The 16,886-nt window shown below is 53.9% G+C and overlaps 1 protein-coding gene across 1 annotated transcript; it reads left to right on the top strand.

Moving 5' to 3' along the window:
* Window positions 1–400: 400 nt before the first annotated feature.
* On the top strand, window positions 401–16,238 carry LOC142823100 (zinc finger protein RFP-like). The gene is made up of 6 exons (XM_089771492.1): window positions 401–631; window positions 3,923–4,153; window positions 4,597–4,619; window positions 8,735–8,850; window positions 13,318–13,365; window positions 14,845–16,238. The coding sequence occupies exons 1-6, from the start codon at window positions 401–403 to the stop codon at window positions 15,432–15,434; spliced, it is 1,239 nt and encodes a 412-aa protein (XP_089627618.1). The 3' UTR covers window positions 15,435–16,238.
* The last annotated feature ends 648 nt before the right edge of the window (window positions 16,239–16,886 follow it).

The following is a 16,886-nucleotide window of genomic DNA, read 5'->3' as shown; positions in this document are numbered from 1 at the left end:
ACCTTACTCTCCTTTGAGAAGTTTTTCACTCTTCATTTAGGCCTTGTTGGCATTTATATTGGGCAGCACACAGCCCCCTCTGGGTATTTGGGGTCTTTCACACTTGTTTCCATGAGAAAATTGGCGATACAGATCAGATTGATTATTGGGGTCAACATCTTGATTTACAGAACAGATACGCCAAGTGTTCCAAGTGTCACATCAGTCATCACGCTAGAGCCCACACATTGACTTTATCTCTGTTATCAAGGGTTTTCTCAGTGAATTATTGGTTTCCTTTTTGTCTGGGAGAATAGCCATTCGGGGTGTCCACATGCAGGGCCAGCCTTAGGCTGATTCCCCCGATTCCCCGATGTGGGGCCCCGCACCTGAGGGGGCCCCACGCCCAGGGAAACGATGCATGCACCGGGAGACGGCACATGCGCAGTGCGCTGGGAGCACGACGCTTATGTGGGGCCCCCTGGGCGCACAGCGCATGCGTCGTGACATCCGGGATGCACGGTGCATGCGCTGTGCCTCCCAGGGCCCTACGCATGTGCGACCCTGCCCCCGGAATCGGGCCCCACGCTCGCTAGAGCCGGCCCTGTACCACATGTTAACCCCCAGAAGAACAATGCACAGAGCTGAGAAGGTGAGGGGGGCTGGTGGCCTGGTGGACAGGGTACATGGCAGGCACCAGCTGGTGCTTTATCTATAGACAAGTTCAGTCTGGATCAAAATGGAAGGCTCTGCTCACCAGTCCCCAGGGGCCCACATCTGTCTGGTTTTCTGAGTTCTCCTAAAACAAAGGAGGTTCTGCCCCTTGGCACGAAGAGTATTCCATGACATGCTGGAGTTGATTGGAGGCAGCATCCAAAGTGATTGTGTTACGCAGAAGCAGAGAAATGCATTTAAGTTGCATATCAGGTCTCCTTCTGCTTGGCCTGGAATGTATCCCACTCAGAACTGCCTGTGTTCTCGGTGCTCAAGTTGTCTGAAATCACTGTGACTGTTACACTCAATACAATTTTGTTGTTGTTGTTTTCTCTGGGTATGTCTACACTACCCTCCTAATTCGAAATAGGAGGGTAATGTAGTCATACCGCAATTGCAAATGAAGCCCGGGATTTGAATTTCCCGGGCTTCATTTGCATAAAGCCGGCCGGCGCCATTTTTAAATGCCGGCAGTTCGAACCCCGTGCCGCGCGGCTACACGCGGCACGGAGTAGCTAGTTCGGATTAGGCTTCCTAATCCGAACTAGCTGTACTCTCTCTGGCCCAATGACTATTTATATATTCATAAACAATCAAACAGTCATTGGACCAGAAAGAGAGGCAGGAATTTTCTAGGTTAACATCACCCTTCAGTGTATTTGGTCACACAAAGACATTTTCAGTTAATCAGTTCATATTTCAGGACCATACACAGGAATTTATGTGTGTGTGTGTGTGGGGGGGGGGGGGATGAGCTGTGGGGATAGGCTGGTGTCTTTCCTTCCCACCCCATGTGGCCCAGTCTCACCCCCAGCCTCATTCCTGGGTGAGGAAGGGGGAATCAGACCTAGCCTTCTCTGGCTGGCTGGAGCATGGGGAAGGGAGACTGGGGCAATTCGCTGCCCCTGCCTTCTTTAGGGCATCCAGAATCAACCCCATGGAGGACCATGGGGGGGAGCATTCACACCCATCCCACCACCCTATGTATGGTCCTGTGTTGTTGGGTTGACATGCACTTAGCAGCAATTGGATCTAACGGCTCTTAAGGCAAAACACTCAGCAAGTAGTGATCAAATACTCACAAGCAGGGAGAACACTGGGTGATCCATCACAGTGGCCTACAACAATGAAGAATGCAACATAAACCTCCCTTTGCTATACAAATGGCTTTATGCCATTTTGTTATTTATACGTGTTTTAGCCTTCCACTGCCATGGTAGCTTCCCTCCCTATTAGCACAGGGCCATCGTGTCTTCAAACAGGCCTCTCTTCTTGCATTTTTGTTACTTTATGTTTTCTTTTCTTTTTCATAATGGGATCGTTCTGTAACTGTTTACCCCTATGCATTAGTGATTCTGCTATAAAACATTATCTGAACACACTCTGCAAATCCGCAGCAGGCTTCTGCCAGGCCTAAGACAACTTTGTTCCCAGCACGATTCTCTTCAGTGCCAATTGATGTGCCCTTGGTCTGGGCTGGGACAGGAGTGAAGAGAGAACATTTTCTCAGCTCAAGTGAATTTAAAGCAGCCAAAAAAACTTAGTTTAGTGCAGCATTTCTCAGATGTGGCCACCAGGGTCTTTTTGTACAGCCACAGCCTTCTGAGCTGTGACAGTTTCATGAAGTCAAGTTTCCTCTTTCCATGAACATCAGCAATAAAGTGCATTCAATCATTGTATTAGAAATGTGAACACACTTGGTTTATACACTCGGCTGTAGGCTCATTTTGTTTAACACTGATTCATTCCAGCTCTAGGCTCTGCACCTTGCATCTCTGTTGAGGGTCACCAGGACGGAGGGATCCGAGTGGTGTGTCAGTCGGCCGGATGGTACCCACTGCCCCAGGTGCTGTGGAGAGATCCCAACGGGCAGCCTTTATCCTCTTCGACTGAAACAAAGACCGAAAAGGAAGGTGGTTTCTTGGAAATAAAAAAATTCTATTGTTATAACAGAAAATTCAAACAAGAATTTGTCCTGTTCTATAAGAAACACGCACATGGACGCAGAAAGGAAATCAGTAACTTTCTATATATCAGGTCAGTTACTACTGAAACCCCACTCTCTGTCATACCAGCAAGAAGAAAAAATCAGGTTGTTAAAGCGTACGAAAGTCCCAGTGTGAATACCCCCTCACAGCAACTATATTTCAGATGAAGTGAAGGTGGAGGGCACAAAGTTGGATAAAATGTACTCCAGGGATTTTGTAGGTATCCCAGAAACAAGTATTTTAAACTCAGACAATTCAGGGTTACCATTACATTTATCAGAAATCTAAACATGTTAATGCATAAAAGTGCCCTGCAGGGACACAAGATAGCAGGGGGAGCTGAGAGGGGCGGGGGCTTTCCAAAGATCTCTGGCCCAGCTAAAGTTCAGGGTTTTTTGTGGGCTACTTAGCCTGGGACTCTGGGCTGCAGCCTCTAAAGCCTCTGTATATTATCTGGCCCTGACAGGTGGGGTGTGGGGAGGATGTGTAGCTCTGCTGGCTGCCCACCCCTCCACTGGGCTGAAGCTATGTTGCTGCATGTGCTGAGGGAAGCTCCGTCTCCAGGGAAGGCTCCAGGCCCATCTGAAGACTCTGAGAGTCAAGAGACAAAAGCTGCTGGGACTGAAAGTGAGCAGGGAGAAGACCAGCCAGGAATACCTGGTAGGTGCCCGGCATTATGACCCTGCCTTTCTAGCGAGCCAGAGGGAGCTGATCCCGAATCAGACCTAAGGAGCAGCCAGGACAATCTAGTGACCAGATTATTGTTTCCCTTGGTCAGCTGGGGAATGAGCACCCAGAAATCACAATTCATTGTTTTAGCAGGATCCCTCCTTAGAGTTGGGCCCTAAACCAGCCACTTCCACCCTCTGTGAATTTGTGGACTTCTTTAGAAGTGTCAAACTGAGGTTCCCCTTTGAAAATTGATTGTCTGTGTGACCAGCTGAATTCTATCCAGTGCTTTTTAGTCCAAGTCTTTTACTGACATGGTCCATGGCCCCAAAGGCACAAAGACCACAAGTCGGAAACCACTATCACACCCACTGTAAACTGAAGCTTCTAGGAATAGCCAACTTAGCCTGTAACAGGATACACTTAAAAAACAAAAAATAGGCTGGTAGCACTTTAAAGAGTAACACAACGGCTCCGTCTACACTGGCATGATTTTCCGGAAATGCTTTCAACAGAAAAGTTTTCCATTAAAAGCATTTTTGGAAAAGAGCGTCTGGTTCTTCTTCTTCCAGAAACAAACACAAGCCGAGCAGCAGAAGATTGTGGCCGAGTTTCAGCAGCTGCGGCAGTTTGTGGAGGAACAAGAGCGACTCCTGCTGGCCCAACTGCAGAAGCTGGACGAGATGATAGCAAAGGCAGGGACTGACACTGTCACCAAACTCTCGGAGCAGATTTCCCATCTCAGCGAGCGGATCCGGGAGCTGGAGGGGACGTGTCAGAAGCCAGCGAGTGAATTCCTGCAGGTGAGACTGAGGGGAAAATTTTCCAGCTCCCACCACAGAGACAGGACAGCCCCTAACACAGGGGTTCTAAAACTTGTGATACCGCAACCCCCCTCTCAGCTGTTTGCGATCCCCCGGAGGGTCAAGATCCACAGTTTGAGAAACGCTGCCCTGACAGGTGGGCACAGGAGTCAGAGGTCACAGGGCAGCTCCGTGTGCGCCCTCCTGGCATGGGAATTGTTGTTTTGTGCAGACCCACAGGCACAGAGAGACTAGCGATGGCAAAGCCCCATTCGCTCAGGGGTCCATGGCCCTGGGTCCAGGCAAAGTCTAGTTTCCCCTCACTCGCCAAATCCCTCCCTTGGAATTCACAGTGTGTGTCAGGTGAGACTGAAACACACACACACACACACACACACACACACACACTCTCTCTCTCTCTCTCTGTCTCTCTCTTTCTCCAGGACGTCAGAAGCACCCTGAGCAGGTAGGTCGCTCTCACCCCCTCACACTTCACAGCCCTGGGGAAACACTGGGCAGTGAAGTTGTTGCTGCCTCTCCCCAGGGCTCCACAGCAGAACGTGCGGGAAGGTCACATTTGGGATTCAAATCTCTGACCCATTTAACCCTGAGGCCCTCGCCCCTTTAGAGACGACTCTGCAGTTACCCAGGGGAAGGCGCAGACTGGCCTGTGGTATATTCTACCCATGTCACCTCCCTGGGGACTGGCTGCCCCAGGACTGAGGGGTGGGACATGGGCCTGTCCCTGCTGGGCGCTGGGCACCATTCAGCACAGGGCAGCAGGGATCCAGGATCTGTCCCGCCCGAGGGCTGTTTGGAGACCTGTGTGTGTTGTGCTTAAAAGAAGTACTCGGGATCTTTTTCAGGGGGATAAGGCACCACACCACATTTACTGAACTTACATAGATCAATCAACACTTTATCATATGCATATGATATGTTACACTCACACACTCACACACACAGACACAACCACACTCCATCTTGTTGTTACCAATAGTTGCTCCCCCTAACTGCACTAGCCAGGTGAGTTACATGGGGGAGGGGTGGAGCCAGGCTTCTGCCTATCCGGATCAATGCTCCTATGTTGACAAGACGAAAATCCGGGGTCCCCCTGCAAGATGCCTCCTATTTATCCCCCTCATGGATCCAGTTAGTCATCACCTCACCTTTATAATGCTTCTAAGAAAGTTCTTCCAAGGGCAGGCACTTGCTTCTGGACTCCCAAGGAGTCTGTATGTCCAGTCTTCTTAATGAGCTCACTGCACAGGTATTGGCTTGGGTCTGGATCCCAGACTTTCTCCACCTTTGCAACTGCTGCTGGAGGTGCTCACCTTTCATTCTCCATTCACACCTCATTCATTTCAACAGGGCAATCAAGGAAAGGGGAGAGTTCAAAAGACATTTTTTCTTTACCTTATACAAAGTTTCTTAATACCAGGGATTCTATAAGAAGGCCTACAAGATCTATATATATAAAGGAAAGTTTCTCTTAATACAAAGTTATATGAGAAATGTTACAGAGATTCTATAAGAACCCTTAAAGATATGTCTAAAAGGATAAGATCTTAATACAAAGTTATATGAGAATGATAATATTACAGGGATTTATCCACATGGGTGGGATGAGCTGGGGAGAGGGGAGCTGGTCTGTCAATCTAGTTCAGTGGTCATCAATCTTTTGAAGCACGAGATTACTTTTTTAATTTAAGTGCAATCCAAGATCTACCTCAAACCCAAATAAATTTGCCCCATCTCCTTTATACCCCTTCTCCAAGACCCCACCCTTGCTCACTCCATTCTCCCTCCCTCCCTTTCACCAGGCTGGGGCAGAGGGTTGGGGGGCAGGCTCTGGTCTTGGATTAAGGGATTTGGAGTGTGAGAGGGGCTCTGAGCTGAGCTTGGGGCAGACGGTTGGGATGTAGGCGGGGGGTCTAGGTGCAAGCTCTGGGAAGGTGTTTGGATGCAGGGGTGCTTGGGGCGGGAGTCTGGGATGCAAGAGGGGTTCATGACTGGGGTAGGGTTTCAGGATGTGGGCTCCAACTGGGCACTACTCACCTCAGGAGGCTGCTGGGGGGTGGTGCAGTGAGGCTAGGGCAGGCTCCATGTCCTGGCCCTGCACCACTCCCCACAGCAGCCAGCAAACTCCATCCCAAGTACTGTTGTGCCCCCTCTCTGCTCTGTGGAGATAGGATACAGGATGAGAGAGCAGGTATCTTGACATCAGCACCCCCTCTTCTCCCTGCCCTGCCCTGCCCAGAAAGCAGGAGGCTTCTAGGGGTGGGGAAGGCAGCTCCAAGGCAAAGATAAGGAGACGCAAGGCAGGGGGGGAGGGGCAGCTAAAATGCCAGCGCTTGCAGCCTCTTGGCCAAACCAGTCAGGATCACCTGTCAGAGGCTCCAAGATCCACTGCTTGGTGACCACTGGTCTAGTTCTTCGTGGGCAGATTCCTACAGCCCTTCCCCTGGGAACCTCCCTTCCCTCCGCGCCTGGAGGCCCAGGAGGGAGTTGGCTGTGGAGACTCAAATACCCACTAACCAGAACTTAAGAACTGAGTCACTCAAGGCAGGATCACAGCGGGTCCCAACCTGTGGGCCACAGACCCCTGTAGGGTTGCCAGGTGTCGGGTATTGGCCCAGACAGTCCAGTTGCAGCCTCTGTCCGGTAAAATGTCTGGTATTTTCTATTTCTCTCGGTTGGAAGGCTGCTTGGGACATTTCCCCCCATGTCAGGTGGGGATGTGGAGAGCAGGGAGCCTGGGGATTTAAAGGTGCAGTGACTTTTTTTGTGCGCTTTTTTTTCTTAACCAAATTTTTTCCTGCCATGTGAGGGGGAGGTGTTTTTTGTGAAAGTGTCTGGCAACCCTAGACTCTTGATGGTCCGTGAAGGTACTGCAGGGGATCTGTGGAAAGTCCAAAAGTAAGGATTGAGCCCATGGCGGTGGACATTGAAATTCTGAGGGAGATTAGAGAGGCTACCAAAATAGAGAATTCTGTAATAATGGGGGATTTTAATTATCCCCATATTGACTGGATACATGTCACCTCAGGAAGAGAAGCAGAGAAAATTTCTCAATGGCTTAAATGACTGCTTCTTGGAGCACCTGGTACACGAACCCACAAGGGGAGAGGCAATTCTCGATTTAGTCCTTAGTAGAGCGCAGGATCAGGTCCAGGAGATAACCATTACAGGACCGCTTGGGAATAGTGACCATAATATAATAACATTTAACATTCCTGTGGTGGGAAGAACACCTCAGCAGTCCAGAACTCTGGTATTTAATTGCAAAAAGGGGAATTACACAACACTGAGGAGGTTAGTTAAACAGAAATTAAAAGGCACAGTGGCTAGAGGCAAATCCCTGCAAGCTGCATGGAAACTTTTTAAAGACACCATAATAGAGGCCCAACTTAAATGTATACCCCAAATTAGAAAACATAGCAAGAGACCTAAAAAAGAGTCACCGTGGCTTAACCACCATGTAAAAGAAGCAGTGAGGGACAAAAAGACATCTTTTAAGAAGTGGAAGTCCAATCCTAGTGCGATAAATAGAAAGGAACATAAACACTGTCAAACCAAGTGTAAAAATGTAATAAGAAAAGGAAAAAAAGATTTTGAGGAACAGCTAGCCAAAAATTCAAAAAGAAATAACAAAATGTTTTTAAAGTACATTAGAAGCAGGAAGCTTGCTAAAAAACCTGTGGGTCCCCTAGACGATCGAGATATAAAAGAAGCAATCAAGGACGATAAAGCCATTGCGGAGAAGCTAAATGATTTCTTTGCATCAATCTTCACAGCTGAGGACGCTAAGGAGATTCCCAAATCTGCACCACCCTTTATGGGTGATGAATCTGAGGAACAGTTCCATATTGAAGTGTCATTAGAGGAGGTTTTGGAACAAATAGAAAAACGTAATGTCAACAAATCTCCGGGACCGGATGGCATTCATCCAAGGGTTCTAAAAGAACTCAAATGGGAAATTGCTGAACTATTATCTGTGGTTTGTAACCTATCTCTTAAATCGGCTTCCGTACCTAATGACTGGAAGGTAGCCAACGTGACACCAATATTTAAAAAGGGCTCTAGACAAATTCTTTTATTAAAACTAATAAAAGAAAGTTCTTCTTCACACAGCATGTAGCCAAACTGTGGAACTCCTTGCCAGAGAAGGCTGTGAAGGCTAGGACTATAATAGAGTTTAAAGAGAAGCTAGATAATTTCATGGAGGTTAGGCCCATAAAAGGCTATTAGCCAGGGGATAGAAATGGTGTCCCTGGCCTCTGTTTGTCAGAGGCTGGAGAAGGATGGCAGGAGACTAATCACTTGATCATTGTCTTCGGTCCACTCTCTCTCTGGGGTGCCTGGTGCTGGCCACTGTCGGCAGACAAGCTACTGGGCTAGATGGACCTTTGGTCTGATCCAGTATGGCCGTTCTTATGTTCTTTTTCTTTTCCTTTTCTTTGTTTCTCCCCCAGGGAGGGGAGGGGGTCCGTGAAATTTTCATGGATTGAAAAGAGGTCCATATGCTTGAAAAGGCTGGGAACCACTGCATTGCCACCATGGGATGTTGCTTCTCCCCAGGTGTGAGAAGGGACAGGCCCAGCAGCCAGAGGAGATGGCTCCTGAACTGGAGAAGCGAGTCCATGGTTTCTCCCGGAAAGTTATTGCGCTGTCGGAGACGCTGAGGGAGTTCAAAGGTACCTGGGGGGATGGAGGAGAGGAAGGTGGGACCCTGGAAGGAGAATGGCGTAGGTCAATTGGTTCATAATTAGATGATGCTCCCATATAATTGCAGGGTGAATGGCACAGACTTGGGTTCCAAGACACTCAGGCTGATTAATTCAAACCCTTGTTTGTTCAGAAGCAGCCTTTGCAATTTCAGTGAGTGTGAGAGTGAGAAACACGCCCAGTTCCCTTCTCCTGGGGCATAGGTGAGTCATGGTGCATTTCTCCTGTGATAGCAGGATGACCCCTGACAGTATCTGACCTGTTAGAACCATCCAGATTATACCCGGATGAGTTCTGTTCCAATCCCCTTTGTGTTGGGGACAGTCAGTACCTTGTGTGACTTGTACACAGCTCACACAGGAACTTTCAATTGCTGGAGGGTTTTTGCTGCCCAAGCAATTTTCAAGTTACTCTCTTTTCTGATGTGCACGAATCACTTCTCCACAGGGGGGTTCTGGACTTTGCTCCCTGGCCTAGGCAGGTCACTCTGGGTGTCTGTGCAAACACCTTATGTGAGCAACACATCTGGGTCCTGCAGAGCAACTCAGGAACACGGCACTTTAAGAGCAAGGTCACTGTAGAAAACTTTTCCCTTATGGCAAGCACACGGCTCACCAGGCCCAAGCGGAGCCAATCAGCATCAATGCTGGGGGGCAATATTTCTTGGTGGGGGCCACTACAAGATTTTGGAAAGTGGCCAAGGCCCACACTGTGCTATGGTGGGGGTACAGGGTTTAGGGTGGGTGTTGCATACAGAAGGCCACACAGGGTAAGGGACTGGGGTGCAGGAGATGGTGTGGGGTCTGAGAGGGAGTTTGCGGTGGTGACCTGGGTTGCAGATTGGGGTGTAGGATCAGGGAGGGGGTCTGGATGCAGGTGAGGATTCTGGCCTGGGGGAGAAATGTAGGAGGGGGGTACAGGTTCGGGGAGGGAGCTGTGACCTGGGAGAAGGGGAAAAGGGGGGTGCAGACTGCAGAGGGTGTGGGTGGTGACCTGGGGCAGGGGAATGGGAGGAGGTGTGGATGTAGGAGAGGATTCTGGCCTGGGGGAGGGGTGCAGGAGGGGCTACAGGGTCTGGGAGGGAGTTATCACCTGGGACAGAGGGGACAGAGTGGGAGTGCAGGAGAGGCTGGGGTGCCAAAGGCAGCTCTGCAGCACCCCCAAGGCAGGCTGAGCTCCCTGCCTGCTGCAGCCCCATATCACATTAAACTGCAGACTGCTCCCTCCATGTGGCTCTAAGGCTTGTGCTACCCCCACCCCCAGGCCAATCTCTCAGGGTATGTCTACACTAGAAAGTTAGTTCGAACTAACGGACGTTAGTTCGAACTAACTTTCCTATGCGCTACACTAGCGCTCCGCTAGTTCGAATTTGAATCGAACTAGCGGAGCGCTTAGTTCGAACTAGGTAAACCTCATTTTACGAGGACTAACGCCTAGTTCGAACTAGCTAGTTCGAACTAAGGGCTGTGTAGCCCTTTAGTTCGAACTAGTGGGAGGCTAGCCCTCCCCAGGTTTCCCTGGTGGCCACTCTGGCCAACACCAGGGAAACTCTATGCCCCCCTCCCGGCCCCGGACCCCTTAAAGGGCACGGGCTGGCTACGGTGCCCGTGCCAGGTGCAAGCCTGCCAGCACCCAGCTAGCAGACCCTGCACCTGGCACGGCACAGAGCCACCCACCTGATGCCCCCCAGCCCACCCCCTCTTGCCGGGACCAGGCTGGCGGCTCCCGGGAGCTTGCCCTGGACCGCAAGAGGCGGGCACCTTCCTGGGCTAGTGCGGACATCGTGGACCTTGTCCACGATCTCCGCACTAGGCACAGGAAAGTGGCCGTCTAGGGCAGGAGAGCTGCCAGCCTGGCCACCCAGGACCAGGTGTGCATGAAAATCAAGGGGGTCCACTGAGACCCCCGACACTGAGCCCTGAGCTTACAATGGCCGTCCTGGGTCAGACCAAAGGTCCATCTAGCCCAGTAGCCTGTCTGCCCACAGCGGCCAACCCTAGGAACCCTGGAGGGGATGGACCGAAGACAATGACCAAGCCATTTGTCTCGTGCCATCCCTCTCCAGCCTTCCACAAACTTTGGGCAGGGACACCACTCCTACCCTCTGGCTAATAGGACTCCATGGACCCAACCTCCATGACTTGATCTCACTTCCCTTTCAACTCTGTTCTAGTTGTAGCCTTCACAGCCTCCTGCAGCAAGGAGTTCCACAGGTTAACTATTTGCTTTGTCAAGAAGAACAACTTTCTCTTACTAGTTTCAAGCCTGATACCCATTCCTTTCCTTTGGTGTCCTCTAGTCCTTCTTTAGGGGATCTCAGGAAGAACTTTTCTGAATGCACCCTCTCCACCCAACCCCTGCTTTTACAGACTTCTATCCTGTCCCCCCTCCGTCTCCTCTTGTCTAAGCTGAACAGTCCCAGTCTCTGTAGCCTCTCTTCATCTGGGACCTGTTCCCAACCCCTGATCATGTTAGTTGCCCTCCCCTCTCCCAGCCTTTCTCTTCCCCTCTCCCACCTCCTTTTCCCAGTCTCCCCCAGTTTTTTTCAATAAAGACAGAGTCAATGTTGGAAGAAACGTTATCTTTATTTTGTACATCAATAAGAAGGGGGGCTAGGGAAGGGCAAGTGGAAGGAGGTGAGGGAGGAATGGGGTACGAGCCCCCGATGGGGAGGACTGGGCTGGCTCTGCGGGCTTCTGGGGGTGGAAGCTCTCCTGCAGCCCCCCAATTACTCCCTCTCCCCAGATGGCAGCCTGCGGCAAGTGCAGCCGGGCTGATGGCCGAGTGGTGTGATGTGCCCAGTGTGGGCACTCAGGGCACTCCAAGCCAGAACTTCTTTGCAAGCGGGGCACCCCTTAGAACTGTGTGTCCGGGGTGGGGGTCGGGACCCTTTAAGCGCAGCCCTCGGCTAGCCTGAGACAGTATCTCCATGCTCTAAGTCCTCCTTTTATGCCCTGCCGGCACTGCTTCCGGCCATCCTTAAGCCCTGTTCAGAGTCCACTCAATGTGGACTTACTAGTTCGAACTAGCAAAACGCTAGTTCGAACTAGTTTTTAGTTCTAGATGCGTTAGTTCGAACTAACTTAGTTCGAATTAACTAATTCGAACTAAGTTAGTTCGAACTAGCGCTGTAGTGTAGACGTACCCTCAGTTCCTATTGGCCGGTTGTTTCCAGCCAATCGGAGCTGAGCGTTGGGCTGGGGGTGGGGAGATCACATGAAGTCCCCCCCCCCCCCCCACTGCAGAGCCCAGAGCCGCAGGGACTGAGCTTTAAACCACGGCAGCTGCGTGTGCCTGAGAGTCCCGGGATTGGGGTCCCCGGGCCGGATTTGGGGGCTTGGTGGGCCAGATCTGGCCCCTGGGCCGTATATTGTCCAGCATAAATACCCAGGTTCAGTCTCCAATCGTGTAGAGAGCAACGACCCTGGTCCCAGTTCTCAGCACTTCCCCTACTAGCCAAGCCGAGGGAGAGAAGGAGACTCATGGATGGTCACAACCTTCTGGCCCAAATTCAGCAAAATCCCTTCGTTTTGGCCCCTGCGTCTCTCCCAGCCAGAGGGCTGCAGGGCGGGTGTCCCAGGGCCGGGACAGACTGGCCCGGCGAGATACCGGGAATTTCCCCGTTGGCCGAAGGGCCGAATGGCGGCTGCTGAAGGAGGAGGGGGAAACCCGGCAAGCGGCTCCTGGAAGCAGCTGCCGGAGTTGTGGCTCTGCACGGCCCTTTCTCCCCCATCCCCTCCCCACTCCAGAGGTATGGCGAAGGAGGGGCGGCGGGACAGTTACCTCTGCCCCCTGGTGCCGTGCTAAGGGGTGGGCCCCGGGCTGGGGTGAGTCCAGGAGCTGCCCTCTGGCTACATGCTGCTGCAGCTGAGCCAGTTCTCTTCAAACTGCAGCTGAAGCAGCCAGCTGGGTGGGAGGAGCAGTAGTTTTCAATCAAGGCTGCCCCCCCACCCTGATCTCCCCCAGCCAGCCCCGCTGTCCCCGACCCTTCCCGTCCCCTCCAGCTCTGCTTTCTTCCAGGTGCCCATCCCCCAATCTCCCCCGGCCAACCCCGCTGCCCTTGAGCCCCCTCCGCCAGCTCTGCTTCCCGCCGGCTGCCCCCCCGATCTTTCCCAGCCAGCCCCGCTGCACCCGAAGCCCCCCTCCCACCAACTCTGCTTCCCCCCCCCCTTCCTCCCAGCCAGCCCTGCTCCCCTCCTGGATGGTCCCTTCCCCCCACCCCCATCAAGTGTGTCCAGTATTTTTTTTAGACTACCTGGTAACCCTAATCAAGGGACCAAAGTGCCAAAAGCTGCTTTGATGCCAAAGTCTCTGCAGGGCCTGGGCCTAGGCACCGACAAAAGGCGGGAAGTGAACAAGGCCTGAGTGTGTCTGTGACGTGACAACCCGGCTCTGGGCTCCCCGTGCAAACCTGAATCTCCCCTCTCCTCCCCCAGACACTCTGCCGGATGCACTGGAGGGACCCCTCAGCCTGTATAGACCAGGTGAGCTGCCTCAGGCCTCGTGCCCCCCTCAGAGCCAGGCCTGCTGCCAGGCGCAGTGCGGTGCCAAAGGACAGGCACCGGGCAGGCTGTTTAGCACCGCTGGCCAGGCCCCAGCCATGGGAACAGAGTCACAAACTGCCCCTCCCCCAGCTTTCACCGGCACAGGGGCCTCCTCCTGCCCCCAAACGCCTCCTCCTGAGCCACCCCAGAGACCCAGCCCAGAGTCCAACCCCCCAGCCCAGAGCCCTTTATCTCCAGGGCTCCCCCAGAGCCCTCAGCCCCTCCAGCACCTGAACTCCCTGCCTCAGCTTGTACCCCCCCCCGGTATCCAAAACCCTCAGCCCCCCCCAGCCTGGACCCCCCAGCTTGGAGACCTCCTACATCCAAAACTCCTCTCGGCCTTGGGCTCCCCTTGTTCTCTGGCGCGGGAGAGGTGGGGGGGTCCAAGTGGGGAGTTTCCCTTCCCCCAGTGACTGAGGGGCTGTGCCCAGCATGGACTCTGGGGCACTCGGGGACGTTGCTCTTTCTCCTGCCCCCGGCAGAGGACCCAAGAGTCCATGGGAGGGTCCCTGCTCTGCTGGGGGAAGGGATGGATCAGACCCCAGAGCACCAGGGCCTGGGGCACAGACAGGGGCAGTCCTGGGCCCATGGCAGGCAGCTGGGGAGCTGCTGAGAGCAGAGCTCTGGTCCTGTTCCCCTTTTCCTCTCCCCCCGCGTGAGCTCAGCTTCTCTCTCCCTCCGCCCAGCCCCCGCTGGGAACCCCTCAGCTCCCTGGGGCCCCTCTTCCTTCTGTCAGCCCTGAGTCAGCCTCCTGCCATGGCTGGGACAGAGACACCCCCGTTCCCTCCGCACGGCGCCTGGGCACCCCCAGTGCAGGACTCGCCTTGTTCAGCCTCTTCCCGCCCCGCCCAGCTGGGGCCGGTCCCTGCCCCTCCCTGCTGGCTCTGCGGGGTCTGGGCGCTGGGCCGGAGGCTGAGCAGCCTGGTGGGGGGCAGGTCGGAGCTCGGCCCAGAGCCCCAGTGCGGCGGGAAAGGAGCCGAGCCCAGACGTGCCATGCGGGGGAGACATGTCACGGGGGGAATCACAAACCCTGCCCAGAGGCAGCTGGGACCCAGGGACATTTCAATGGGGAGGGGCCCAGCCGAGGGCAGGGCCTGGATCCAGCCAGCCCTGACCAGGCAGTTTCCATCTGGGGTCCCCGGCCCAGAGACGCTTGTCCCCGGCCCAGTGCGAGGGGGGCAGATTCCCAGTGTCAGGGCCCCTCTGATCCCTTCTCTCTGCCACGGCCCCTCCCTGCCGGGGAGTGAGCTGCCCCTTGGGCTGGGCCGAGACCTCAGGGCTGCTCCCCACTCAGAGCCGGGCGCCCCTGGAGGCAGGAGAGTCCCTGAGTCACTGCCCAGCTGGGGCAGATTCTGTCCCTGACGCCATTGACCCCCCCCAGGGCCGAGCTCTGCCCCTCACGCTCTGATTCTCCCCCAGCCAACGTGACTCTGGATCCAGACACGGCGCATCCCCAGCTCGTCCTGTCGGAGGATGGGAAACGTGTGAGCCTGGGAAACACACGGCAGCCACGGCCCGACATCCGGGAGAGATTCGACAGTGTGTCCTGTGTACTCGGCCGTGAGGGCTTCACCTCGGGGAGACATTACTGGGAGGTGGAGGTGGGGGATGGGCAATACTGGGCTGTGGGGGTAGCCAGAGAGTCTGTGAAGAGGAAGGGAGAGATCATTCCACCCCGCAAGGAAGGGATCTGGTCTCTGGGGGTGGCCAGACAGTCTGTGAGCAGAAAGGGAGGGATCAGCCTGAGCCCCAGAGAAGGGATCTGGGCTGTGGGGTGGTGGGGGGATCAGTTCCGGGCTCTCACTGACCCTGCAACCCCCCTGCCCCTGAGCCCCCCCAGCAGGATCCGGGTTTGTCTGGACTGTGACTGGGGGCTGGTGACATTTATCGATGCTGCTGCCAAGGCCCCGATCTTCACTTTCCCGCCGGGCTCCCTCCCTGGGCAGAGCATCCGACCCTGGATCTGGGTGGGGTGGGGCACAAACACCGAGCTCCGACTGTCTTCCTGAGAGCAGCCCCTCTGGCCTCACACACACCAGTCTGTGTGACCCTGGAGGACTCCTCTGTACCCAGCCCCGGCTCCTCACCTCTATGGTTCCTGAAACCTCCTCCCCTTCTCTCCCTGCAGCTCCGCTTAAGGGAGGTGGAAGGACAGAGGAGCAGACAGGCCCTGAAGGGCAGAGCTGGAGGCTGGATAGAGACAGAACTAGCAACCTTGCTGGGGACAGGCAGACTTCAGATCAGGTCACACAAATCATCCACCCCCATGGCTCTGCCCCTCACTAGTCCCCTCTCCCCTCCCCCACCTTTGGGCTCTGGGGGCCAGCTGGGCTCAGGAAAGCAGCCAACCCCGGCTCCTGAAGCTGCTGCCTGCTGGGAACGTTGCTCTCCCCGACAGAGCTGGAGACAAGGAGCGAGCTCCAGGCAGGGGCTGGGCCATTGCAACACTGAACGGCGCTGCCTGGAATTGTAGCTGCCCAGAAAATCCCTGGCACGACGCTGCGAGCCCCCAGCCTAAGTGACGGGGGATGGGAGTGTCTGGGACAAGCCAGCAGGCCCGGCAGGGAGCTGCCTGAGCTAGTCTATGGGGGGCGCTCACCAGGGAATATCAGAGAAGCCAGACTGGGTCAGACCAAAGACCCGTCCAGCCCCGTGTCCTGTCGGCCCACAGTGGCCAGTGCCAGGTGCCCCAGAGGCAGTGAACAGAACAGGGACCATCCAGTGACCCCTCCCCGTCACCCATTCCCAGCCCCCCACACACAGAGGCAGGGACCCCTCCCTGCCCAGCCCCTGTGTAACTTTTGTGTCGGGAACTGAGACTGAATCATTCGCTTTAATAAAATGTTTCCATCTGCTCCTGTCTGGTTGCTCTCTGGTGTGTTCCCCCCTCTAGGAAATGGATTGTTGCCGCAAAGGGGGATTTCTTGCGCAAGAAATCGCTATGGCTAAACTGGCCATCAGAGCTTTCTTGCGCAAGAGGGCGTCCACATCTCTTGTGCAAAAGCACATGCCAGTGTAGACGCGCTCTTGTGGAAGACTTTTTGGGCAAGAACTCTTCCGCAAAACAGTTCTTGCGCAAGAAGCTGCCAGTGTAGACATAGCCTGAGGGACACAGGAGTCAGAGTAAGAAGTCCTACAGCTTGGCAATATTTTGAAACCATTTTGAAATAACTACATGCTGTGTAGAGATGGACTAACTTATTTCAAAATAAAGTTGCAGTGTAGACACAGGGGCTGTGTCTACACTGGGCCACTTATTCCGGAAAATCAGCCGCTTTTCCGGAATAAGCTGCGAGCTGTCTACACTGGCCCCTTGAATTTCCGGAAAAGCAACGACTCTCTACTGTACAAAATCAGCCGCTATTCCGGAAAAACTATTCTGCTCCCGCTCGGGCATAAGTCCTTATTCCAGAACACTGTTCCGGAAAAGGGCCAGTGTAGACAGCCCAGTAGTCTTTTCC

This window comes from Pelodiscus sinensis, chromosome 19 (assembly GCF_052426305.1).
Source record: "Pelodiscus sinensis isolate ZL-2025 chromosome 19, ASM5242630v1, whole genome shotgun sequence".
Classification (NCBI taxonomy): Eukaryota; Metazoa; Chordata; order Testudines; family Trionychidae; genus Pelodiscus; species Pelodiscus sinensis.
This window is presented reverse-complemented; position numbering and strand designations above follow the sequence as displayed.

Excerpts from the sequence above, each read along its gene's own strand:
- LOC142823100 (XM_089771492.1), top strand. The coding sequence starts at position 401 with ATGCACCGGGAGACGGCACATGCGCAGTGCGCTGGGAGCACGACGCTT. Across the intron at positions 4,620-8,734 it reads GTCAGAAGCACCCTGAGCAG|GTGTGAGAAGGGACAGGCCC; the intron begins GTAGGTCGCTCT and ends GCTTCTCCCCAG. Across the intron at positions 13,366-14,844 it reads CCTCAGCCTGTATAGACCAG|CCAACGTGACTCTGGATCCA; the intron begins GTGAGCTGCCTC and ends ATTCTCCCCCAG.